The sequence below is a fragment of the Lichenostomus cassidix genome, chromosome 1, assembly GCF_008360975.1.
Source record: "Lichenostomus cassidix isolate B80296 chromosome 1, HeHo_3.0, whole genome shotgun sequence".
In the NCBI taxonomy this organism is placed as follows: domain Eukaryota; kingdom Metazoa; phylum Chordata; class Aves; order Passeriformes; family Meliphagidae; genus Lichenostomus; species Lichenostomus cassidix.
In genome coordinates this window covers 29,044,081-29,065,747 of record NC_139479.1, presented here as the reverse complement: position 1 = coordinate 29,065,747, position 21,667 = coordinate 29,044,081, and the positions used below count along the sequence as shown (strand labels likewise).

Sequence of the window (21,667 nt, the reverse complement as noted above, 5' to 3'; positions counted from 1 at the left end):
CTGCACTCATGTTATGAGTGCTGGATTTGCCAAGCACTGGTTTCTCTTGCGTGACACCTTCCCAGAGCAGGCAGGTTATGTCCAGGTTATGTCCGGCATGCCCTGGATGCACTGGGGTGCACGGGTACAATTTGTGTGTCTGAAGACATGAAATATCTCCTCTCTCACCAGGCTGCCAAATGGGCATCGGCTCTGATCTGCAGTAAAGCCAGGAGCTGAGCTGGCCACAGGGCTCTCATGCTTTCTTTCCAAGGTCTGCCCAGCCAAGGCTTGCCATGAGCCCTGAGGGCAGCCTGAAGGAAAACTGCGCTGAAGTCAGCTCAGCCACCCCGGGAATCACAGCCTGAAGGGGAACTAAAGCCAGGCGTGACGGCCAAAGGAAGTGGGCTGATGCCCGAGCAAACGGGCTGACCCCAAGCCGCGGGGAGGTGCCTCGCAGGAGGCTACACATAAGGCCACGGTGAGGTCCAGCTCGCCCTGTGCCATTGTCCGCACTCCGTCGAACGCCGGCTCGCCGGCTTCCCGCCTCTCCACAGCCGGTCCTGGGGCGGTCCGGGGGCGGTGGCCGCGGCTCCCGGGCGAGGCGGGGCGTGCTGCCCGCCCGCCCCGCTATGTGAAGCGGGCCCGGGTGGCCGGCGGGACGTGGACAGAGGTGAGGAAGGTCGGTGGGTGCTGTGAGGCGGCGTGTACTGTGAGGCGGCGTGTACTGTGAGGCGGCGTGTACTGTGAGGCGGCGTGTTGCTGCCTCCCGGAGCTGGGCTGGGCTCAGCTAGGCTCGGCTCGGCTCGGCTCAGCTCGGCTTTGTTTGGCTCGGCTCGGCTTCCAGAGCCGCCGGCGTGGCGGGGAGGGCTCGGGGAGTGGGCTGCGGCGGGGCAGCTGTGCGAGTAGCTGGGTTTTTCCTTGCCCGCGTCTCCGCCGCGCCGTGGCCCGACTGCCTTCCTCGGCAGCGTGGGGAGCGGCGGTGGCGAGCATTCCCCGGGCCGGCGTCCCCAGGGCGGCCGGGCTGTTGTGGCCAGGTAAGGCTGCCATGCTGAGGGCTCCCAGAAAACCAGCACCGGACCCCTGGGTTTGTTACTTTCCGCCGTGTTTTGAGGCCGTGTGTGTTGCTGAGGCGTGTGGTGGCACAGTCTCTCTGTGGCTGCTGGTTTCTCAGCTTCCATGGCCCCAGAGAGCTTCATTGGAAGTAATTTTTTATGGTGCGTTTGTGTCTGCTTCCTCGTTGTGTGTCGCACTGTTCAAGCCCAGGTAGGAAGCACGATGTACAAACGAAGGCTGTAGAAGTGCTAACGCTGCCACATTTTTTAAAGTACGTGTAACAGGAAGCGGGATAATGCTTGGCATAAATCTTCATGACCCGGTAAAACACTTCAAATGCTATTTCTGTATTTATTTATTGCATAACGATGATCAAGACAGGGGCTCTTTTTTAACGGTTAGTATGACAAGAGCAAGGTTTTAGGCGAAAGAGATGTCTCTGTCAAACCCAGGAAGGAGCTGCTGCTCTGGCAGTCCCAGACCTGTGCTGGTCACAGTTTGCTGGGGCTTGGCAGCGCCTTGAGGAGCCACAGCTCGGTAGGAGTGAGCTAACCATGAAAAGCTATCGAGCTGAATCAAGGCTCTGGTTTGTTTCCAGCAGCAGCTCTTGAGTTTGTAGTTTTCTTCAGGGACTTGACCAAGCTGCTGGATGTGTTTTATTTTTCTTCTTCGGAAATTCAGCACCTATTTGTGCACTTATTTGTCTTGGACCATTTGTGTGTGCTTAGGTCCTCAAAAAACAGGCTAAAAAATATTGCACAAAAATTATTTTAGAATGTAGAATCCTTAATTCAGATTTTTTAATTCACATATTTTAAATTAATCCTTAAATGAGCAACAGCTATTACTTATTTTTTGTAAACAATATTACTGTATTACTGATTTCATCTCTTCTCCTGAGATTAATACATTATTTTTTAAATACTTTATGTCACTATTTTTGATAAATACAATTTTATCTCCATGAGTCATTCAGGTTCTTTCAAATGCCTCTTAACAGTACTTTGAAAATGATACTGGAAAATTAATAACTTAATTTGGATTTAAATAAAAATGTACCACGTTAAAATTCTTATTACTTTATATTGACAGGTTTCAGGAGTAGAAATTGCATGGAAGAGTATTCAAAGCATGGACTTTGAAATTGACTCCTTCCACTTGATACTGAAGGAAGGTACTGTTTTCAATTTATTTGAATATTGATAAGATCTGCTCTTTTTACTGTGGTTTGCATACTCTCATTGTCTTCAGTTTGATGTACAAGAGGATGAATAGGTAGCACTTCACTGTTGTAGAGTCAGCTCATGGTGGCCAGTTATGTACAGCTACAGATACTATTTTTTTTCCTTCCTCCTGTCCTTTGGTAAAAGCTGGGGCAGTTACCTGAACCTAAAGAAAGTACATCTTCTTCAAATTCAGATTAAGAATGGTTATACTGTCTCAAAGTTGAAGTGGAATTTAGCTTGCAAAGACTTAACTGTTGCAGGCTTCTTTGTGAGTACTCTTTGAGTGTGTTTTGATGTAGTTTCAACAGAATGTCCTGGACAATAAGTTTTTCTTAAAGATACAACTTTTCTGTAGTTCTGTAGCTTGTGAGATTGGCTGGAAAGGAGACATAAGGACTAAAGTTTGTCATCATCATGTCAGTGTCAGAATACACTAGTGGATAACCAGCTTCTAGAGGGTGCTTATTATCTTGCCCTAAATTTACATATTCTATGTTTCCTTTTATATGTTGAATCTTTCTTATGAAGTTACTTGACACGTGTAATGTTATGTTGTTTTTGACAGAAACTTCATTTCCCAAAGATCTCTGCTAGAATTCTTGGTCAATCTCTACTGCAAGTTTTATTGTTGCTCTTTTAAGTCATCTGCCTAGTGTAGGCGGGGGGATGCTCTTGCTTTTACATTTAGGATGCGTGTATAAAATTTGGTTTTGTATGTCTATGCTGCTGTCCCAGTAATGGGTTTTGTAAAATCCGTTTTTCTCTTTCCCTGCTTTTTGCAGGTAAACTGAAACTCAAAAAATTATGACCTCCTCACTGGCAAGTTACAGGAAAAGCACATACAAGGCAACTAAATAAGGACTGTGGTATGAAAGTTTCTTCAGATAAACTGTCTAAAACAAGTACATGCTTGGAGGCTGTTACATTAAGTTATTGAACTCTGCGCTGTGAGACCCTCCCTGATACCCCAACACTTCTGCATATGGAATGCTTTCAAAGAAGGACCTCGTGTGGCTATTTGTGATTGAAGTGAATTACATTGGATATAAAAGTAAGTCAAGGCTTACTTTTTCAGGGCATACCTTATCTTCTTCCTGCCATTTGTAGCTGGGTAGAAGGCAAATATTAACTAGTTAATTAATATTAACTGTGCAATGAAGGCTTTGCAATAAACTGGTACATGTGAAACCAGCTTGCTTTAGAGTGAGAGGCAGCAGTTGAAAGCTGAGGAAAGGCAAGGTGGCTAAATGCAGACCTTTGCCTACAATGAGCTGTCATAAGGGGAAGGATTTAAGTACTTGCCAGCTGGCTGACAGTAGAAGGCTTAGGGAGATCTCTCATGACACCTTACCAAAAAAATGTGGGTGCATGTGAGACAGGAGCAGGACCTGGTTAAGGTTTAGAGTTTCATAGAAGCGACTTGTGGGCCATGAGGGCAGTGCGTGTGTGTTCAGTCACGTCTTTGTTGGAGAAAACTGAAAATAAGACCTGAGGTGTGAAGTGAAACTACAATTCTTGGACACTTTCTTTTGTGTGTGACCACAGCAATTCATATTATTTGTGGTTTCCACACACATTTGACTTTAGATGCCAATTTTAAGTGGCAGATGACACTGGAGTTACAGTGTGCTTATCCTTCTGCAAAGAACTGCAAGTTACTGCTCTTAAAAGCAGTGCTGCCTCAGCTATGTAAGAACAGTTCAGAGACGGAAAGCTCATACATTTCTGATTGTGTGTCTTGTAAGGATGTGGAAAGAAGAGTAGCTTAATCAAGCTTGGTTTTTAAATTATGCAGTATAGCCTAAATCACTGTGCTAGCATAATTCGTTTGTGCTTGAGGGTTGTGGGGTTTTTGGTTTTTTTTTGGTTTAACTATGCTGGTAAAAGAAAATTACACTTATGCAAGAGTTATTCCAGTAGAATAGTTCTAGTTCCAGGAAAAGTTCTAGTAGAAAGCTGAAAACTGACTAGCTTTGGCTGTGAAGGCCAAGAGTCGCAGTAGTTGAAATCTTCAGAGACCGGGGCTAAATTACCAAATCCATTTTTTCCCTCACAAGATGACTAATGCTTCTTCTGATTTTTTTTTTTTTTTTTTTTTTTTTAAGAGTAATGCAGGGTGCAGAGGCCAGTGCAGCTTGAACAGTCTTCCCACACCAATGGAAAAAACTTCTGGTTTGCAGCAAAATATGACATCTGTATTTTTGCTGATTGGTCATTTCATTGTATTGATACCTCTATTCAGTGCTGGTAGGTTAAATACTTTGTTTAAATTACTATTTTAAAAACCGAAAATCTGCAAGAGACTAGTTGTGTGTATTTACTAGGAAAGAGTTAGTGGGAAAAAGTAGTTGATTTGGGGTTTATTTTTGCTTTAGCATATTGATGATAGCTGAATGCTTCTGCTGGGATTCAAATTGCCCTAGGGATGTCATGGAAAAATGGAGATTTTTTTTTTTTTTCATCTAGGCACATAAATTATAGGTCACTGAGGCTTTGCTTAGCCTCTCTCTGTTTCTTATGAAGAAAGCCCAAAGGGATTGGCTTCCTTGACTTATGGTTAGCTGTGGAGTGCCTTCTTAAAGCAACGTTTTGTATCTCTTGTCCTGAAAGCAGGAGGGCTGAGTTTCCTTTACAATTAATTAGTAATATTTTAAATGATAGGTCTAGTAATTCACTAAAGTTTAGAACTCCATAAAATAATGATGCTTGTCTTGCTAGTCTTGGCATAAACAGTTTAATATCAATGTCTCCATAGATTGAGCTATAGAGTATGGATACCTACTTGGAAGTATTTAAATAGGGAGGTAGTGATACTAGAAAGATTACTGAAGACTTTTTTATTTTGAAATTGAATATGTTAACTTCGTATTTTTGCAGTCATTCAGCAAGGTTTGTAAAATCAGTTCAGCCAGATGTTTTGCAGTTTCATGGAAATTCAGTGTTGCACCTAGAATCACAGAATGGTTTGCGTTGGGGGGTCCTTAAAGATCATCCAGTCCAGCCCCCCCTGCCATGGGCAAGGATACCTTTCACTAGACCAGGTTGCTCAGAGCCCCATTCAACCTGGCCTTGAACACTTCCAGGAATGGGACATGCATAGCTTCTCTGGAGAAATGTATGCAAAAGCTTAAAAGTTTTATAATCTGCTTTATAGCTAAATGGCCCCCGCTGTTTGTCCCTAAGTGGTATTCTCCAGTAAGTTTTTGTTTGCAGATTTGGGTTCTTGATAACTTTTATCAGTATCTATCCTTCTTTCTCTGGTATTTTTGTCTGATGTTTAAAGAAATGCTTGCTAGGCTGCACGATTGTATCCTGCCAACTTGTTACACAGGCATAATTATGTTTATGTTGGCCCTTTCTGTGATGTTCATAATAATAGGCCTTCAGTTAAAGGTGCAAATGTAAATAATATAGTCAAGACTTCTTAATCTAAATATTGTTTGTCTCCAAATTTTTTTTTGTAGCGAGACATTGGTTTACAGACCCTTTAATGTATTGAGGTCTTGATCTCATTCCATACTGTCTTGTGGTTCAGGTTGAGAAACATTCCCCCCTCTTCCCTGATTTGTTTTTGGCCCTACAATCATAGTGGCAGAATACTGTCAGGAGCTCTGCACTGCTACTGTTGGCACTGTGCTTTACATAGATAGTACTTCAAGAAGCTGGCAATTCTGCAAAAGTACTAGAATTGTCAAATAACAAGGATATGACAGATGAGTTGGGAAGCTTGGAGTTGCCTGGTGAATCCCATGGGTCTTCTTACACTCTGGTTTGCAATGAGGTTATGTGATTGTTGCTGACTACCTTAACAGAGGGAAATTGTGGCTTAAGCTTGTAAAATGTGTGTTCTAAATCGGAAGGTGGTAATGAACAAAAAATAGTAGCCTTGTGGTGTTTTAATGGTAAATTGTTACAGGAAGTTTTTCTAATTCTGTGTAACTTGGAATGGGTATTAATACTTCTAAAACATAAAAGTATACAAATTAAAAACATTGATTATTTTTTCATGTTTTTTTTAACAGAAGGGTGCGTTATTTGTGATTACTTTGTGCTTGTTGGAGAGCCTACAGCTATTACTTGCCCAATAGTTAAATTGCCAGCGCTTCACTCTGATTACAATCTGACGTGGTATAAAAATGGTAGTGCTACACCAGTGACCACAGAGAGAGATGCCAGGATCCACCAGCGAGAGGGCTTGCTTTGGTTTATTCCTGCAATGCTGGAAGATTCTGGACTTTATGAATGCAATTTAAGGTAAGGAAGGAGGGAAACAACTGGATTGCTAGTGCTTGCAATGTGGTAATTAATATATTTGTGGAACTTGAGTGTACAAAACTTTTTTTAGGTAGAATGCTTAGATCAGTTAAAAGCACTGTTTTGACCATGTTTTTTGTTTCTGCGTGATGCCTGTATTTCTCTTCTATTCCACACATTTACCAGTGCACACCACCTTAAAGCACAATGGTCTGTGGGGATTGTTGTTTGCTTTGTTTGTTTTGGAAGAAGTGTAAGGTCACAGGAAAATATCTTAACTTCTTTGACTTTTCCTGTGTTCAAGTTTCTCTGATACTGACAGATCAGAAGAACACTGGTTTCTTCCTAGAACAAGGCTGAATGCAAGAAGGTTCTAAGAGTAGCAAACTCTGCATTTTATCACCACACACAGACTGTCTGGAGAGCTTAGCAACTTTTTGGAAATTTTACTAGAAATCTACAGGTTAAAAGGCAGAAAACAGTTGCTATGATTTATTTTAAAACGTTACCAAATGTTACTGGTCAAAAATGAGAATGAATGAGCAGTGTGCTAGACACCTTTAGAGACAGTGAAAATAATATCTCTAGTACTACTCAAAATATCTGAGTGCACAGAGAACTAAAAAGGAATGGATTCTTTGAAAAAAATCTGTAACTAGACTTTTTAGTACTTTAAAGCTCTTGGTAGATTAAAAGCTGAGATTAGTGCACTGGACTTCGTTACTTAGGTGGTCAAATCTTTTTTACAGTGGTTGAAATTCACTGTGTGCTGAACAGGAAATTAATTTTGGAAAGACAAACACAAAATGTTCCTTTCCTCATGGTGTTGCCACAGCACACTGAGAACACCCAATACAGGCTTTTCAGGTGACCCTAAATTTGTTTTAGTAGTGTGTAGTTACATGTACTGGTGTGTGTAGAATACAGCAGTTCTGCTGGAGGGGTTTGGGTTGTGAAGGTAGTAACAATGATCAGCAAAAAGTGTTGCAGGTACATTCCTTCACTGGAGTTTACCATGAAACCAAAATTGGAAGTCAGAAGACATGTAATCCTTTCAAAACTACCCAGCTGCAAAATTTTAATTTGGTGTTTTCTCCTGTGGCTCTAGTTACTCGAGCTATGAGATGTGCTCCTGTGGGCACCTCACATCCTTGGCTTACATATCAGCAGGACAAAAAACTGGATAAGGTTCAGTCATACTAACTTTAGGGAACGTTTTGTGCGTCAGTCAATTAAACCTTAACTGGAGCTCTGAGAAGTCCTGACATCCTGTCTGGTGCATCCAGAGCAAGCCCAGTTTCTGCTCACAGCACAAACTCAGAGCTTATTCCCATCTCTTCATCTGGAACAGGGGCTGAGGATGATGTTTACAAGCTAGGGGAATATAGCAGGGGTGTTAAAGAGGCAAGGCTGATGGAGACGTTGATGTCTCTCTCCCTGACTTGCTGGAAATAAGGAACCTGACTGTTAATGACCTGACTTGTCTGCTGTTCTAATTACAGGAGCCTTAATCACTCTAACAAAAAAACTATAAATTTAACAGTTTTTAAGAACGATAATGGTTTGTGTTTTAATGGAAAAATGAAGTTTGAACAAAAAGTGATGAGCACAAATACTGGAAAGATTATATGCCCTGATCTGGAACAATTTAAAGATGAAGACAATAATCAGCCTGAAGTACATTGGTATAAGGTACTGAGCATGTGTATTTCATATATACAAGATACAAAATGCTTCATTTAAAATGTCTTATGAAGTAACTGTGAAAAGCAGCTTTTGGAAAGGACGGTTTATTTTCTCTACAGTTTGATTAAGGTGTGAGTGTGAGTAAGATTTTTGAAAATCTGGTTTATCCTTTGATTATTTTTTGTAGATAATAAGTTTTAAAACTTGTAATGAAGGCAGTGAACTAAAGCACAGCATTTGAAAACTTAAAGGATTGTCTGCAGTGATTTTTTAGAAAGTGCAAATGGAGCAAGATGTCATCAGACTTTGTTAGACTGTAGTGATTCTTGGAAAAGAATCCGCGTCATGGCTTCCAAAAAAGTCAGTATTTGTCAAGTATTTTAATCTTCAGTAGAGTTCAGTAACTGATTTAATTGCAGGTTTTTAGTTCCCTTAAGTCACAGGTACTTTTGGTGTGTTTAGGAGTGTAAACCTGGATTCCTTGAAGACAAACGACTTCTTTTGGCAGAAGGTGAAAATGCTGTCTTGATTCGTAATGTAACTATGCAAGATAGAGGAAACTACACATGCCATATGCTGTACACATATAGGGGAAAACAGTATAATGTTTCAAGAACTATAAATCTAGAGGTTAAAGGTGAGTGTGTGAGGTTATTCTCTTTTTGGCTCTGCTGTAAATATTTGTATGTAGGCATACAATATTTGGCATGTTAGTTTTCAGCTCTGTGAAATTAGAGTTGTAAATCTTCTTTAATTTATGCCTTCTTTAATTTATGCCAGCAAGGCTGCAAAGAGTTTTATGCCTGAACATAAAATTGAAATACGATGAGGCATGTTGATACCCTTGAGCATTGCTTTTGAGGAAGAATTGTCATGAGGAAATGAGTAATGCAGGGTTGGGAATTAGAAGAAAGCCGTGGTTACTGGGGTGGAGGTCTTGTTTTTGCCAAAACAAATAATGCACCATTAAATGAAATAAATTTAAAAATAGTGGATCTCTTCCTGCCTGAAGATTTTTTTTCTTTGTTTTGATTAGAAAAACCACGGCAGATACAACCAGAATTTATTTATCCGAGGAACAATACAATTGAAGTAGAACTTGGTAAGTAGTGACTATTTAAGTGGTCATTAACATTTAGTGAAACGAAGAAGCTTCTGGTCTTTGTGAAATAATATGTGAGCAGCTCCATGGACTTCAGCAAGACTGGGAGATAAGCATGTGGACTGAGGATATCTGGAAGACGAAGAATAGAATGTAGAACAGAATAATAGAACGTGATTCCCAAAAGTAATTTGTAGAAGGAAGTAACTGTGCCTAAGACTGGAGTGTCTTGACGAGCAGTGTTGTGTGGGATGCATTTATTTATTTGTTTATTTATTTTCTATTAATGCCATCTGTCCTTTTTACCACTTCCCAGTGTCTGTGCCTTGATGTAGTCTCAGTATCTGGGGAAGTATGGTTGCATAAAGGTAGCATGTTAGGACAATTACCAGTTGACCAGTTCAGTAGGTCTTTTTCTTCCTGTATATTTCCTGTCTCCCTTCCCTCTCCACAACCTGGGTTTTATTCCTAGTTTTATGATGATACAGATTTTGGATACTGATCTTTTGTGCAACAGTGAGCTTCTAGTTGATGCATATCCCAGGTACTGTTTATCTTGGAAGTTTCATAAATTAGAGACTCTGGGTATAAAGAAAAACTTCACAGGGAGGATATTTGGGCAGTGCAGCAGGCTGCTCAGAAAAGTTGTGCTGTCTGTCTTTAGAGGTTTTAGAACCTGACTGAATAAATGTCTGAGCAGCCTGGTCTGACCTCAGAATCAGGCCCTACTTTGAGCAGGAAATTGGATTCAAGACCTCTCTTTCAACCTTAATTCTTTAATTCTCTGGACCAAGTATATGGTATTGCAGTCTTTTCCTAAGCAAAGTTACATGGTAAATGTGCACCACATATTGACAAAGTCCAGAAGTATGAGATTGCAGCTATTTGAGCTGTATTTTTTAAAATAATTTTGTACCAAAGGGAGCAGTTTCAAACAAAATGTTTTATTAAAAAGGGCATTAAGTGATTTTGGAGAAGTGTGATTGGCTTTTTACTAGAATTTCCTAGTACAGGAAACTGTTTTGTAATCTTTTGAGGAATTAGTTCATTAGAGAAGCTCGGAGGAAAGGTTGCATTTGCACTCTGACACCACATTGGAGGTCAGGCCAGAGCATTGTGGATTGTTCTTAGTACATCAGACTGATGGAATCTCACATAACACAGCACTTCTGCTGCTGCTTTTTCTGACATTGGGCTTGTGAATACTGTGTATACAGGCGTTGTTTTCTCATGTTAAAGCTTCATGTTTCTTTTCATATCATGTGAAACATTTTTGTCTGTCCCAAATTCTAACTTTGAATATATGGTATTAAACTCGATAGCACTGAAACTAGCACTGGTGGGTTTTGTGTGTGTGTGTGTGTGTGATTGGAGGTGTTTTGGTGGGTTTTTTCTTTTGTTATTTTCCTTTCTTTTTGGCCTCAATAGCTTGTGAGAGATACCTTATTCTGAAGCTGCCAGGCTCTGGTGAGGATCAGTAGATTTTGACCAGAATTGCCAATGAGCTTTAATAGAAATTATGTTCCTCCAAAATCCAGAAGGCTTTGTTTTAAACAGTGAGAATATTTAAAGTGAGGATTTGGTACCACCAGTATCTGTCTGTTTTAAAGAGTTATAGTGCTGTGGCATTCAGATGCTTATTTAATTCTGTTGAAATAGTCTCATCACTTCATTTTGCTCCTATTACAAAGACCTCCAATTGCAGTATTTACATGGTTTTTTGTAGGCTCTCACGTAGTTATGGAATGCAACATATCAAGTGGCATAAATGGCTTGATTCCATTCTGGCAAGTTAATGATGAGGATGTTGATATCTTTGATAAAACCTACAGGGAACAGTTTTATGAGTAAGTATCCTTATATATTGAATTTGTAGTGCATTTGTAGGTGAAGTAATTTGCAGTAATTTACAGTGAATTCTTCATAAAGTAGACTACTAGTCAAATGTCAGTAGTCATTGAAAGGCTAATTAGAAGTCTGCATCAAACAGTATACTCTTATTGCTTGGTTTTCAAGGAATAGCATTTTATTTTAAATACTGATGTGTCTGATACAAAGGGAATGAAGCAATCATGTAGATTTTTATAATGCTGTTGTGAAATACAATTTTGAAATGCTTGCTTATGCATTTGTTCTTATGTGGGTTTTTGGTTTTTTTTTTGGTTTTTTTTTTTGTTACTAATATGTTAAAGCCTGCCCTTTATCATTAATATGGGAAAGATAGATTGTTCCAAAATAAAAAAATCACCCAACTTACTTTTATTTGTGAAGGTGGCCCATTTTTAGGTATAGACAGAGCTGCTAATACTCAAGAGCACAAGGCAGAAGCTCTTGTTGCAAGACACTTAGGTTCCAACGTTTGACTACTCTGAAGTAAAAAAGTGTTCAGGTGGAATTTCAGATGTGAAGATGATTCAATTTGTGCTCATGGCCTCTTGTCCAGTCAGTGGGCACTACTGAAAGGAGCCTGGCTCCCTCTTCTCCACTCCTTCCTCCCATCAGGTATTTACACACATTGATGAGATCCATCCCCTGTCCCCAAGCCTTCTCTTCTCCAGGCTGAGCAGTGCCTGCTCTCTCGTATGATGGATTCTCCAGTTCCTTATCATTGTCACATCACTGCACACAACTTGCTCCAGAAAATCTATTCATCTCTTGTTTTAGGGAGCCCCAAACTGGCCACACTACTACCAGTGTGACCTCATCAGTGCTCAACAGATAGAGGCGAAGGATCATTTCCTTTAACCTGCTGGCAGTGTATTTCCTAATGCAGTCTAGGATGCCTGGAGTCTGGTTATTCCTCCTCAGATGCAGGATTTGCATTTTGCTTTGAACTTCATCAGGTGTTTTCTTCATTTGTCCATCCTGTCAAGGTTCCTCAAGATGGTAACTGATGTATCACCTAAAAACTGCAAAACTGCTAATGGTGCACTCTATCCAACTCAGGGAAAAAAAACCAACAAACTCAACCCCAAAAAGCCCTAAAACAATTAAGCCCAGTTTTTAGTTCATTAAATTGTTAGTTACAAGGGTATATTTACTGTGCTTCACGATCTTCTTAGGTTTGTAGAGGTAAAAAAAGTAGTGGTTTTGTATTTCTGGATAGATGAATCTGTCTCATATTAAGCACAGATATTCAGATACGTACAGATGTTTCCCTTTTATCCTTCTTTTAATGACAGAGAGGGGTTGCCTCATGGACTTGCTGTGTCTGGAACAAAATTTAACATTTCTAAAGTGAAAGCAAAGGATTACGCTCACAAGTTTTTTTGTCACTTCATTTATGGTTCTCAACAATTTACAGCCTACATCAAATTGGAATGCCCAGGTAGGAGTTTCTTGATAAACCATATCTTCTTGATAAAATGGTGATCAATGACTTACTTTCCTGTTAGTTTAACAATGCACTACTTAGAGTTAAAGCTATATGATGTACTTTTATGCAAAATGGGCAATCATCTCAGTACCTTTCTTTGTGTATTTTTGATGCATTCTAAGCAAAATGAAAGAAAATAGCACTTTTGATCTGCTTTGTCTTCTCTCATTCAGTATTTTAGGACTCAAAGTGGGTCTGAGCTCTAACTTGTTACATGACTATAATTTCTTCATAAAGACCATCAGGGTAGGATTTAACCTCAGAAATTCTTTAATATGCATTGACTACAAATGCAGTTTGTGGAGGGTGTTTGTTTTAAGGACAGTAAAAGAGCAGGTTCACTGACAGGTCGTTGAAGTGGCAGAGACACTGGAAAGCTAGTTGGTCTAGGGAGGATAGCAGGTCAGGAAATCACTTCCCCACCTCTGACTTCGTTTCTTTCAGACTGATGGAATTTTGTACAAGAATTCTCATTCTACTGCCGCACTGCGTTATATGTCAATATTTAATTTTGGTGTTTCAGCTGAAGAGTAGCTTCATTTATTACATTGTTGAGGTATTTTTTCTCTGAAAGATAAAAGTAGGCTTGTCAGATAACAGTAATGGCAGAAAGCATACATTAAACATGTTTGTTCTGTTCTTTCATTCTTTTTAAAAAATTACTTTAATGATTAAACCATTTTGAACAACTATCCCTGATTCTAGTTTATAACTGTACTTTATTTATCTGTTTTCTTTCTTATTCCATGCTGCTGCAGCTCGAAACATTCAGGGATACTTAATTGGAGGAGGAGTTTCCTTGATATTTTTAGTATTTTTTACTCTCTTTATCTACAAGATCTTCAAAATTGATATTGTGCTTTGGTATCGGGACTCCTGCCATCCTTTCCTGGGGAAAAAAGGTATGTTTGTGTAACAGTGCTGAGTGTTGTGTTGAGCTTCCACCTTCACTTGCAAAGCAGTGAGTTACTCTCATTGAACATGATTGGTCTTCCTTGGGATTTTTGAGAGGATAATATGTTTTTAGGATGTTTAGAATTAGTTCAGATAACAAAAGCATCTATAGGGGAAAAATTCAGCAACTTTCCAGGAATCCAGAACTATCATTGCTTTTCCTGAAGACCCACCCCATGCTGAATATTGTTCTGACAGCAGTTTCTCAGATTTCTTTTAATTGTGTTCTTACAGAAAACAATAATACATTAGAATTGTTGAGTCTTTTTTTTATTTTTCCGTAGATGAAACAGGAAAATATAAGTTTGTTTCCTATTTAAAAGCATTTCTGATTATTTTGCTTTCTGGGAATTTTGCTTTTCTGGCATTCAAAAAAAATGTTGATGGGGTGTTGTGTATGAGAGTATGCTGAAATATGGGTATTTTCCAAACATCTGAGAAGAGATATTTTCTGTTTCTCTAGCCCTGTGTCTTCTAGAGGTATTGAGATTCTCTTAGATTTCTTGGAAGTCTTTTAAATTTGGTCTTTCTGAAAAGTTAGATCCAAAATATGTAATAAAATTCAGACCTTGACATTTGACACTTACTTTGTTTTTGTTGTCGTGTCTAAGTGGTTGCTGTGGTTTGAAACTCCAGGTTGCAACACAAACTGAGTTATATGGCAGCTGGAATTTTAAGTATCTGTTGTACCCCTGGGTCTGCTGTTTTTCAGATAATTCAGTGATAATTTTTTTATTTAGTGTTCAAAAAAGAACATTATAACTTAATTTTGCAGGTCTCTTTTGCCTTTTCAGATTCAGCATCCTGAATTCTAGAAGGCCTGATTCTACAAGTATTTCAGGCTTAATATAATTATACATGCCTGGCTAATAGTAGGATTAGGACCTAAAACAATGATTCAAGTGAGGGAAAACCCCCAGGGTTCAGAGATTTTGTTTACTTGTTTGCTCTTGTATCTTTAGAATTCATATTTATGCAAGTCCTATTGCTCACTCCTTAGTTTCAGATGAGAAGATCTATGATGCTTATGTTCTGTATCCAAAGAACAGAGAAAGCTGCTTGTATTCATCAGATATTTTTGCTCTGAAGATACTGCCAGAGGTCTTAGAAAGACAATGTGGATATAACCTCTTCATACTTGGGAGGGATGATTTACCAGGAGAAGGTAAGTTATCTGAAGACAAATTAGACTTGGATTTTCTCATTGACCTGCAAGTACTACTGAGAAACATGCAGTCAGTCAGACGGGATTCTAAATATCTCTCACCATCAAATGGATTATGATTCTCTTAATCACTTTGATGAAGAGTGAGAAATAAAGCATGGGATGCTCCCATGAAGTCTGTTTATCTTAGCTTTTGCCTTGTCATTAGTTAGCACTTCCAGGTTTTTTTCAGCATCTGTCTAGCCTAGACATCTGGGCATGAAACAATGTTGAGGGGAAGAGGAGTTGAAGTTGTGATTGTGAGTGATGACTAATGGCAGGAAATATAGAAAAGTAGGTCATGTGAGTGGTATAAAAAAAGCCTGTTGATTTGAGGTGTCATTGAAAGGATGACATCTTTACTGATTCATTTTTATTTGCTCTCAGAATTTCTGTCAAACCAGGTGGATGCAATAGAGGGTATAATGAATGTTTACACAGGGCAGGTAGAAAAAAAGTATACAAAACTACACCAAGTTACCAGGACTGATCAGCTGTATCAAAGGCTACTTCTCCCTAGTAGAAGTTCTTAGAAAGCCTTGGCTTTCTTGCAAGGCTGTAAAGTCCTTGTAGATGTTCCCTCTGTGTGTAAATGTACATCAAATTTAAATTTCTAGTATCTGACACTGAAAATTGGAAAGTCTATCACACCAGCTGCTTGTGTGAGGTGAAATGATGAATGGCCTTGGAATCCTTTCTGGTCTTACGACTTGAAAGAGATAATACTGACATTCAATAAATTTGCAGAGTAGGCCTGATGTAAAAGTTTCTAAATAAAAAACAAATTGGGCATAAATCAACTTACATGAGGTAGTTAGTAGATCACTCTGCATTTTTTTTGTTTTGTGGGGGATTTTTTGTTGTTTTTTGGTTGTTAATTTTTTTTTTGTGAAAGGATTTTGGTAGTGGTTTGAGAAGGAAGTGTTCCCTGAGAAGTAGAATCTAAAGTGCTGGGTTTTTTTTTTTCCAGCTTGAAAAATTGCAATAGTCTGTACTCAGTGTTTAGCCTTAGGGTTTTTGTGTGGTGTTTACCATATTTTGCTGTTAGAGACTTAATTGACTGGAATGCCACTGATGGGGGATTATTTTCTTTCTCTTCCACTTACATGTAACAAAACCAGCTGAGCATATCAGAACAGACTGTTTAAGGTAAAGGGCCCTGTGGTTCTGGAATTTGGGTTTTTTTGTCATTTGTACCTGTGATGGTAATGAAGTGGCTTTAGTGAGATAAGTAGTAGATAGTTGGTAGCTCTTCTCCGTTTATGCAAAACAAAAGATATAGACGTAGAATCTGATGGGGTCAGATTGTGTTGCATTGGCCAGATCTCTATGGTTGTCTAACCCAAGGTAACTCCTTGCATGCTCATATCCTCTCCCTATTTTGATGTAAAGTGTGTTGGCTTAAATATCAAACAGTGAATGAACTAGCTGCAAAATATTGGTAACAGAAAACTGAAACATACAACCTTAACTTTGCACAACCTTTTTCTCTACAGCTGTGATCAGCATTGCTGATGAAAAAATCCGGCAAAGTAGGAGAGTGATAATTGTTTTAGTACCAGAGCCCTCCTGTTACAGCATTCTGGAAGATGTGTCTGAAAAGCATCTGGCCATGTACAGTGCTCTTATCCAAGATGGCATTAAAGTAATTCTCATTGAACTTGAAAAAATACAAGACTATGCAACCATGCCAGAATCCATCAGATATATTAAGCAAAAGCATGGGGCTGTCCGATGGAAGGGGGACTTCTCAGAAAGGTACCATTCAGCAGGTACCAGATTCTGGAAGAAAGTGCGCTACCAGATGCCATCCAGAAAAAGTGGCTCTTTATCAGGATTGCGTTTGTCAGCAAAAGATTTGAATTTGCCTTAAATAACAAAAGAGAAATGCCACCTAATGACTAATTCAGTTCACATAGCTGGTGATGGATTGAATGAAGGTCACATGTATCTGTTTTGTGCAATGTCATCCTGACTTACTGGAGTGAAGGTGCTACAGCTTCATCTACAGATGTGAATATTTTTTACTTCAGGCTGGATCAACAGAATACCTTGAAATATCATCAGTAGTACATGTAGGAAGTACACAAGTGCTTCTCCTAGGATGATTTTGTGAAATTCCATTGTATTGAAAATGGAAGGGCAAAAAACTGCCAGAAAGTCCAAACCAATGAAGAAAATTTTAGTTTTTTGTTTCTGCAGTTAAATTTTTAATATGAAGGGAATTAGACTAATTATAATTGTGATATTACATAATGCACATGGCTGATGCCAGTAAATGTTTGTTTCATTTTTTTAAAGTGAAATGACACAAACCTCTTCTTTGTTACAAGTTTGTTATTTGCCTTGTTCAGTTTGTGGAAAGATAAATCCCCCTGTGTTACTGCATCAGTGTATTATCGTCCAGGAGAAAAGGTAAGAGACAATCTCAGCCCTCCAGAAGTGCTGTTGAACCTGAAAAAGCTTAAATACTCTTCAATGATCTTCTTTACATTTTAAAGAACACTACCATTTTTAGTCACTTGTCACATGCAGACATTGTAAAAATAACTTTGTAATCTGTATTGAGTCAAAAAATTAACCTCCAGTGAACTTTTTCTTTCCAGTTAAATGGCCTAATATATTTATTTCCCCAAGTGGAACAATTGGCTAATGACACAGTCTGTCATGGGGGGTACAGGATGATTGAGTTCATCCACCTTACCTTAAGGACTATGTCGAGGGGCAGAGAGAGGGAGAGAGAGATGCTCTGTGTCACCCCCTGCAGTTGCTTACTTTTCTCCTTTGCTCTGATACGTAAGGAATCTGAGATGACTATGTGCTGCAGTCACAGCCTTCCAAACAAAAGGGAAAGGAAGTTGTGTAAAACTAAGTTGTTAGAACTGTGTGTGTATGCTGTGTCCTTTTTCTTTCATTCTGAAATATTTTTAATAGCATTATGTATGCTCCAGCTGTTAAATCTAAAGTTGAATTTGACTTGTGTGTAGACAGTAAGGCAATTTGCAATGATCAATTCTTTGTTTAGGGCAGGGAATTGATTTGATTTTAAAAAATCATCAGACCTTTTTAATGCTATGTTTATAGCTATGAATTTTATAGAAACAGGAGATGAGAGCCAAATTGCCTGTGTAATTTCAGTCTGTCCTTGAAAGTTATGCTTTTAGGATATGAGATCTTGTATAGGAAAGCCTCAGGAATTGACAATTACTACCTTTAACTGCTGCTTGCAAATCTGAATTCCTGTGTGTGTCCTATCAGCTTCTTTCTTGCAGTGCCTTTTGCTCTCCTCCCATTTGAACTCCAGCCTATATTTTCTCTTGCAGCTCCTTTATCTTGAAACAAGCAGCTTGTTTTTGTGTCAAACTCCCATCACTTTCCAAGCTCTGCTTGAAGGCTGTTGCTAATTCAGTATTAGGCAGAAGTTTTCCCTCTGGTATATGCACTTTTTCATCTGAAAAATTCATGTTCTGCAACCTTAAGAGTTCATCTATTCATTTACACACTGCAACGTTGGCTTTTCTTCTTTCATGGCTCAACCATTTTTCTTACGCTTCCATCCTCAACCAAACAAAACTGTTCTGGCTGATAAGCGACAAAAACAGTGGAAGTGGGTTCTTCTCCCACCTAAATTGCTTTGGTTTCCTCTGTGTGTGCTGGAAACTTGAAATGCTGCTTTTTAGAGACTGTGCTTTCTGAGCTTTGCGAGTTGTGTGTGTGTAAGGCCAGAATGGAATAAGAATCTCTTTGTTTGGAGAGGAGGGGGTAAAAGTGCATTTGAAATGTCAGACTTATTCAAACTGTCATGGTACTGAAACATTTTATTGATAAATGTCATGTATGTACACACCTGTGCAGATGCTTATAGTCTGTTCTCATTTTGTGTTTTAGTCACAAGAGAAGGGTCAAGGGAGGAATCAATCCTAGTCACGAAGTGCCACATTTACTTAGCTGTTACACACAGAATGCCTTTAAATATGGTGTGTGCTCAGTGGCAGCCTGTTGTAGGGTAAAAGAGCCTTGAGATCTATCTGAAGTTACTGAAAACCATCTGAACTAGGCTAATTGTTACTGTTCACATTGATAGAAGAATTAAATAGGACAGAAGCTGTGTGGTTTGGTCACAAAACTCTTCTCTGAGAAGATCCCTATATCAAATGTGAAGATCAGGCACTGGCATTATGGTATTGGTACCCTGAGAATTTGGATGTAACACTCATTTTGTGCTTTTACCTTGACAGCTCACAGTATGCAGGCCAGCCAACGGAGTTCCAGTGACCTCAATCCTCCTAATTACTTCTGCTGACTGGAATGGACTGAAATGAAAACTGCTACTTGTTATCCCTTTAGGAATGGAAAGTTATTTTACTGAGCCAAAATAGTATTTAAAAAAAAAATTGTTCCTTTTGATGTATTTGTACAAATGATACTAAAATGTGTTATGTAAAGGCACTTTGAGGAAGGGTCAATTGTTAAATTTAATAAAGGCACTACATATTCTTTTCATACAGAACTGCTGTTTCTTTTGCCCTAATTTCTTCACTAAAGCATGCTGAGAATGGACAATGACAAGCAGCAGTTGTGACTCAGTGTCTAAAGAAGACTGCTGTAATACATACTAGTGCAGGTTCCTGAACTGTTGTCAGTCTGGCTGTGGTACATCAGCACAAACCACCTTGACCCGCCTGGGCAAACAGAGGCTGTGAGCTTGGCTCAGCTCTGTCCTGGACTCTCCTTGCAGGAAGGTGAAGCTAGAGCAGCCCCAAGACTGGTGCATTGTGCTCTGGGACCAGCATGGTCCCTAGCACTGCAGCCTTCTGCTGCAGCTCCTCAGGAGCTGGGGAAGTCTCAAACTGGGGGAGATGCCAATTGCTTCTGCCAAAGCAGTAGTGGAGAGGCAGCCATCTCCGCTCAGCTCCTGGGACAAGTGCTTACTCTCATCTGCTCAAGGAAAGCCAGAGCCTTGGCAGTGGTGCTGTAGGGGCTGGTGTATCCCAGAAACCAATTGTATCCTGGGCTGCATCAAAAGCAGTGTGGCCAGCAGGGGGAGAGAGGTAATTCTGCTCATCTGCTCTGCTCTGGTGAGACTCCATCTGAAATGCTGCATCCAGCTCTGGAGTCTCCAACACTGACCTGGAGCGAGTCTAGAGGAGGCCACCAAGTTGGTCAGAGAGATGGAGGACTTCTCTGATGAGGAAAGGCTGACAGAGTTGGGATTGTTCACCCTGGAAAAGAGAAAGCTTTGGGATAACCTAATTGTGGCCTTCCAGGGCATGAAAGGAAGTTACACAAAAGATGGGGCAAGATTTTATAAGAGCATGTAGTGCCAGGACAAGGGTCAATGGCTTCAAAGTGAAAGAGTGTAGGTTTAGATCAGTTATCAGGAAAAAAATCTTTACTCTGAGGGTGGTCAGGCACTGGAATAGATTTCTCAGGGGAGTTGTGTGTGCCCCATCCCTGGAAGTGTTCAAGGCCAGGTTAGATGAAGCTTTGAGCAACCTGGTGTAGCTGAAGGTATCCCTGCCTGTGGCAGGGGTTTTTTTAAGTAGATGATCTTCAAGGTCCCCTTCCAACCCAAAGCATTTCTATGATTCTGTGAGTCTAAATAACCTGGCTGACTTGTCCTTACCTCCCAGCAACTCGAGCCTCACACAGAGATGGAGCAAAGGGGAGTGCTGTGCTCCTTCTACACCTGCCTTTTCTGCAGATACTATGCAGCTGCTCTTCAGCTGGTGGTAGTTGCAAACATTAACTATGGGCCCAATGCTGAATTTACAGATAGCCTATGAACTTCAGGTCTGGTGGTACTCAGAAGAGACAGTTGGATTCATGAATAACAAAATTTATTGACTGCAACATCTTTGGCTCTTTTGGATTTCCAGTGATAAATGCATTAACTGCAGAATAGCTGTGTATAGCACTAACAATATGATTGCAATCACACGCTTAATATTCCAGGTCAATACTCAGCATAGCTGAGGACACAAAAGGTAACCCTCCTGGGGAGGGCAAAGAGGAGAAACCCATCAGCTTGTCTCTGCAATTTCATGTCAAATTCTCACATGAAATTGGGGTACATTTTATACCTTACTAACATTACTAGTGCTGTGAGTGGGACTGCAGTCAAACCTTTCATTCTTTGTTGTTGTGTTGTAGAGAATATTTCTTCGTAGGAGATGTACTTGGTTTGTACAAAATATTCCTGGGTATCAGGTAGAAGAATGAGACCCTGTGGCTTCCCCCTCACTCCACATTCCTACCGATGACATGGCAACACAAATCACAAGACTTACATCCTGTTTCCATGATTACACTGGGGGTCCCATCATACTGAGCTTTGCATTATCCAGCAGTGATTTTGCCACCAGTTACCCTTTTCTAGTCCAATTATGTTGGTTATGAGTGGAAAGTGAAAATTTGAGGTGAAAATCACTATCCTGAAACTTGTATCAACACTTATAATTTCTTCAATAGCAAGTGTGGTGAGTAGCAAGCAGGTGTGTGACAGTTCATAAGGCTGTGAATGTGGGTAGTTTGGACACCCTCCTACTACTGCACAGCACCTTCACTGCCTCAGGGCTGTAAGGAAAGCAAGTTCAGGCAGGTAAGTCTTCTGGGGATGAGCAGAAGTGTAAATAAAACTTTTGAGAGCTATCTGTGACTCCAGTATTACAGGATGTGTTAGTTCTTCAGTGTGCTTGAGCCTATCTGCACAGCACAGCTGTATCCTGACCCCACACTGGGATGTCGCGTGGATTCAGACCAGCTCCTTGGCTTTCCATGGAAGAAACCCAGTCTGCAGCCAGAAGGGGGTCATGAGTGTGCTCTGTAGC

The 21,667-nt window shown here is 39.9% G+C and overlaps 1 protein-coding gene across 8 annotated transcripts; it reads left to right on the top strand.

Moving 5' to 3' along the window:
• The first annotated feature begins 478 nt into the window (after positions 1–478).
• LOC146444422 (interleukin-1 receptor type 1-like) lies at positions 479–19,347 on the top strand. Of its 8 annotated transcripts, none has more exons than XM_085054456.1 (14): positions 480–652; positions 2,128–2,209; positions 3,044–3,127; positions 4,367–4,508; positions 6,284–6,515; positions 8,018–8,207; positions 8,664–8,838; positions 9,238–9,303; positions 11,030–11,150; positions 12,486–12,631; positions 13,438–13,581; positions 14,634–14,798; positions 16,334–17,252; positions 19,076–19,347. In XM_085054456.1, exons 4-13 carry the CDS (start codon positions 4,418–4,420, stop codon positions 16,708–16,710), a joined length of 1,707 nt encoding a protein of 568 aa, XP_084910582.1. In that variant the 5' UTR covers positions 480–652; positions 2,128–2,209; positions 3,044–3,127; positions 4,367–4,417; the 3' UTR covers positions 16,711–17,252; positions 19,076–19,347. The 8 variants fall into 8 exon arrangements, with proteins under 8 accessions (XP_084910589.1, XP_084910582.1, XP_084910533.1 ...); XM_085054407.1 differs by having other exon boundaries at positions 481–652; positions 3,044–3,312; XM_085054437.1 differs by having other exon boundaries at positions 481–661; positions 3,044–3,312.
• The last annotated feature ends 2,320 nt before the right edge of the window (positions 19,348–21,667 follow it).

Bases quoted from the DNA above. Each gene is read 5' to 3' on its own strand.
- LOC146444422 (XM_085054456.1), top strand. From the start codon at position 4,418: ATGGAAAAAACTTCTGGTTTGCAGCAAAATATGACATCTGTATTTTTG. The intron at 4,509-6,283 runs GTAGGTTAAATA...TTTTTTTAACAG, and splicing joins GATACCTCTATTCAGTGCTG to AAGGGTGCGTTATTTGTGAT. The intron at 8,839-9,237 runs GTGAGTGTGTGA...TGTTTTGATTAG, and splicing joins TATAAATCTAGAGGTTAAAG to AAAAACCACGGCAGATACAA.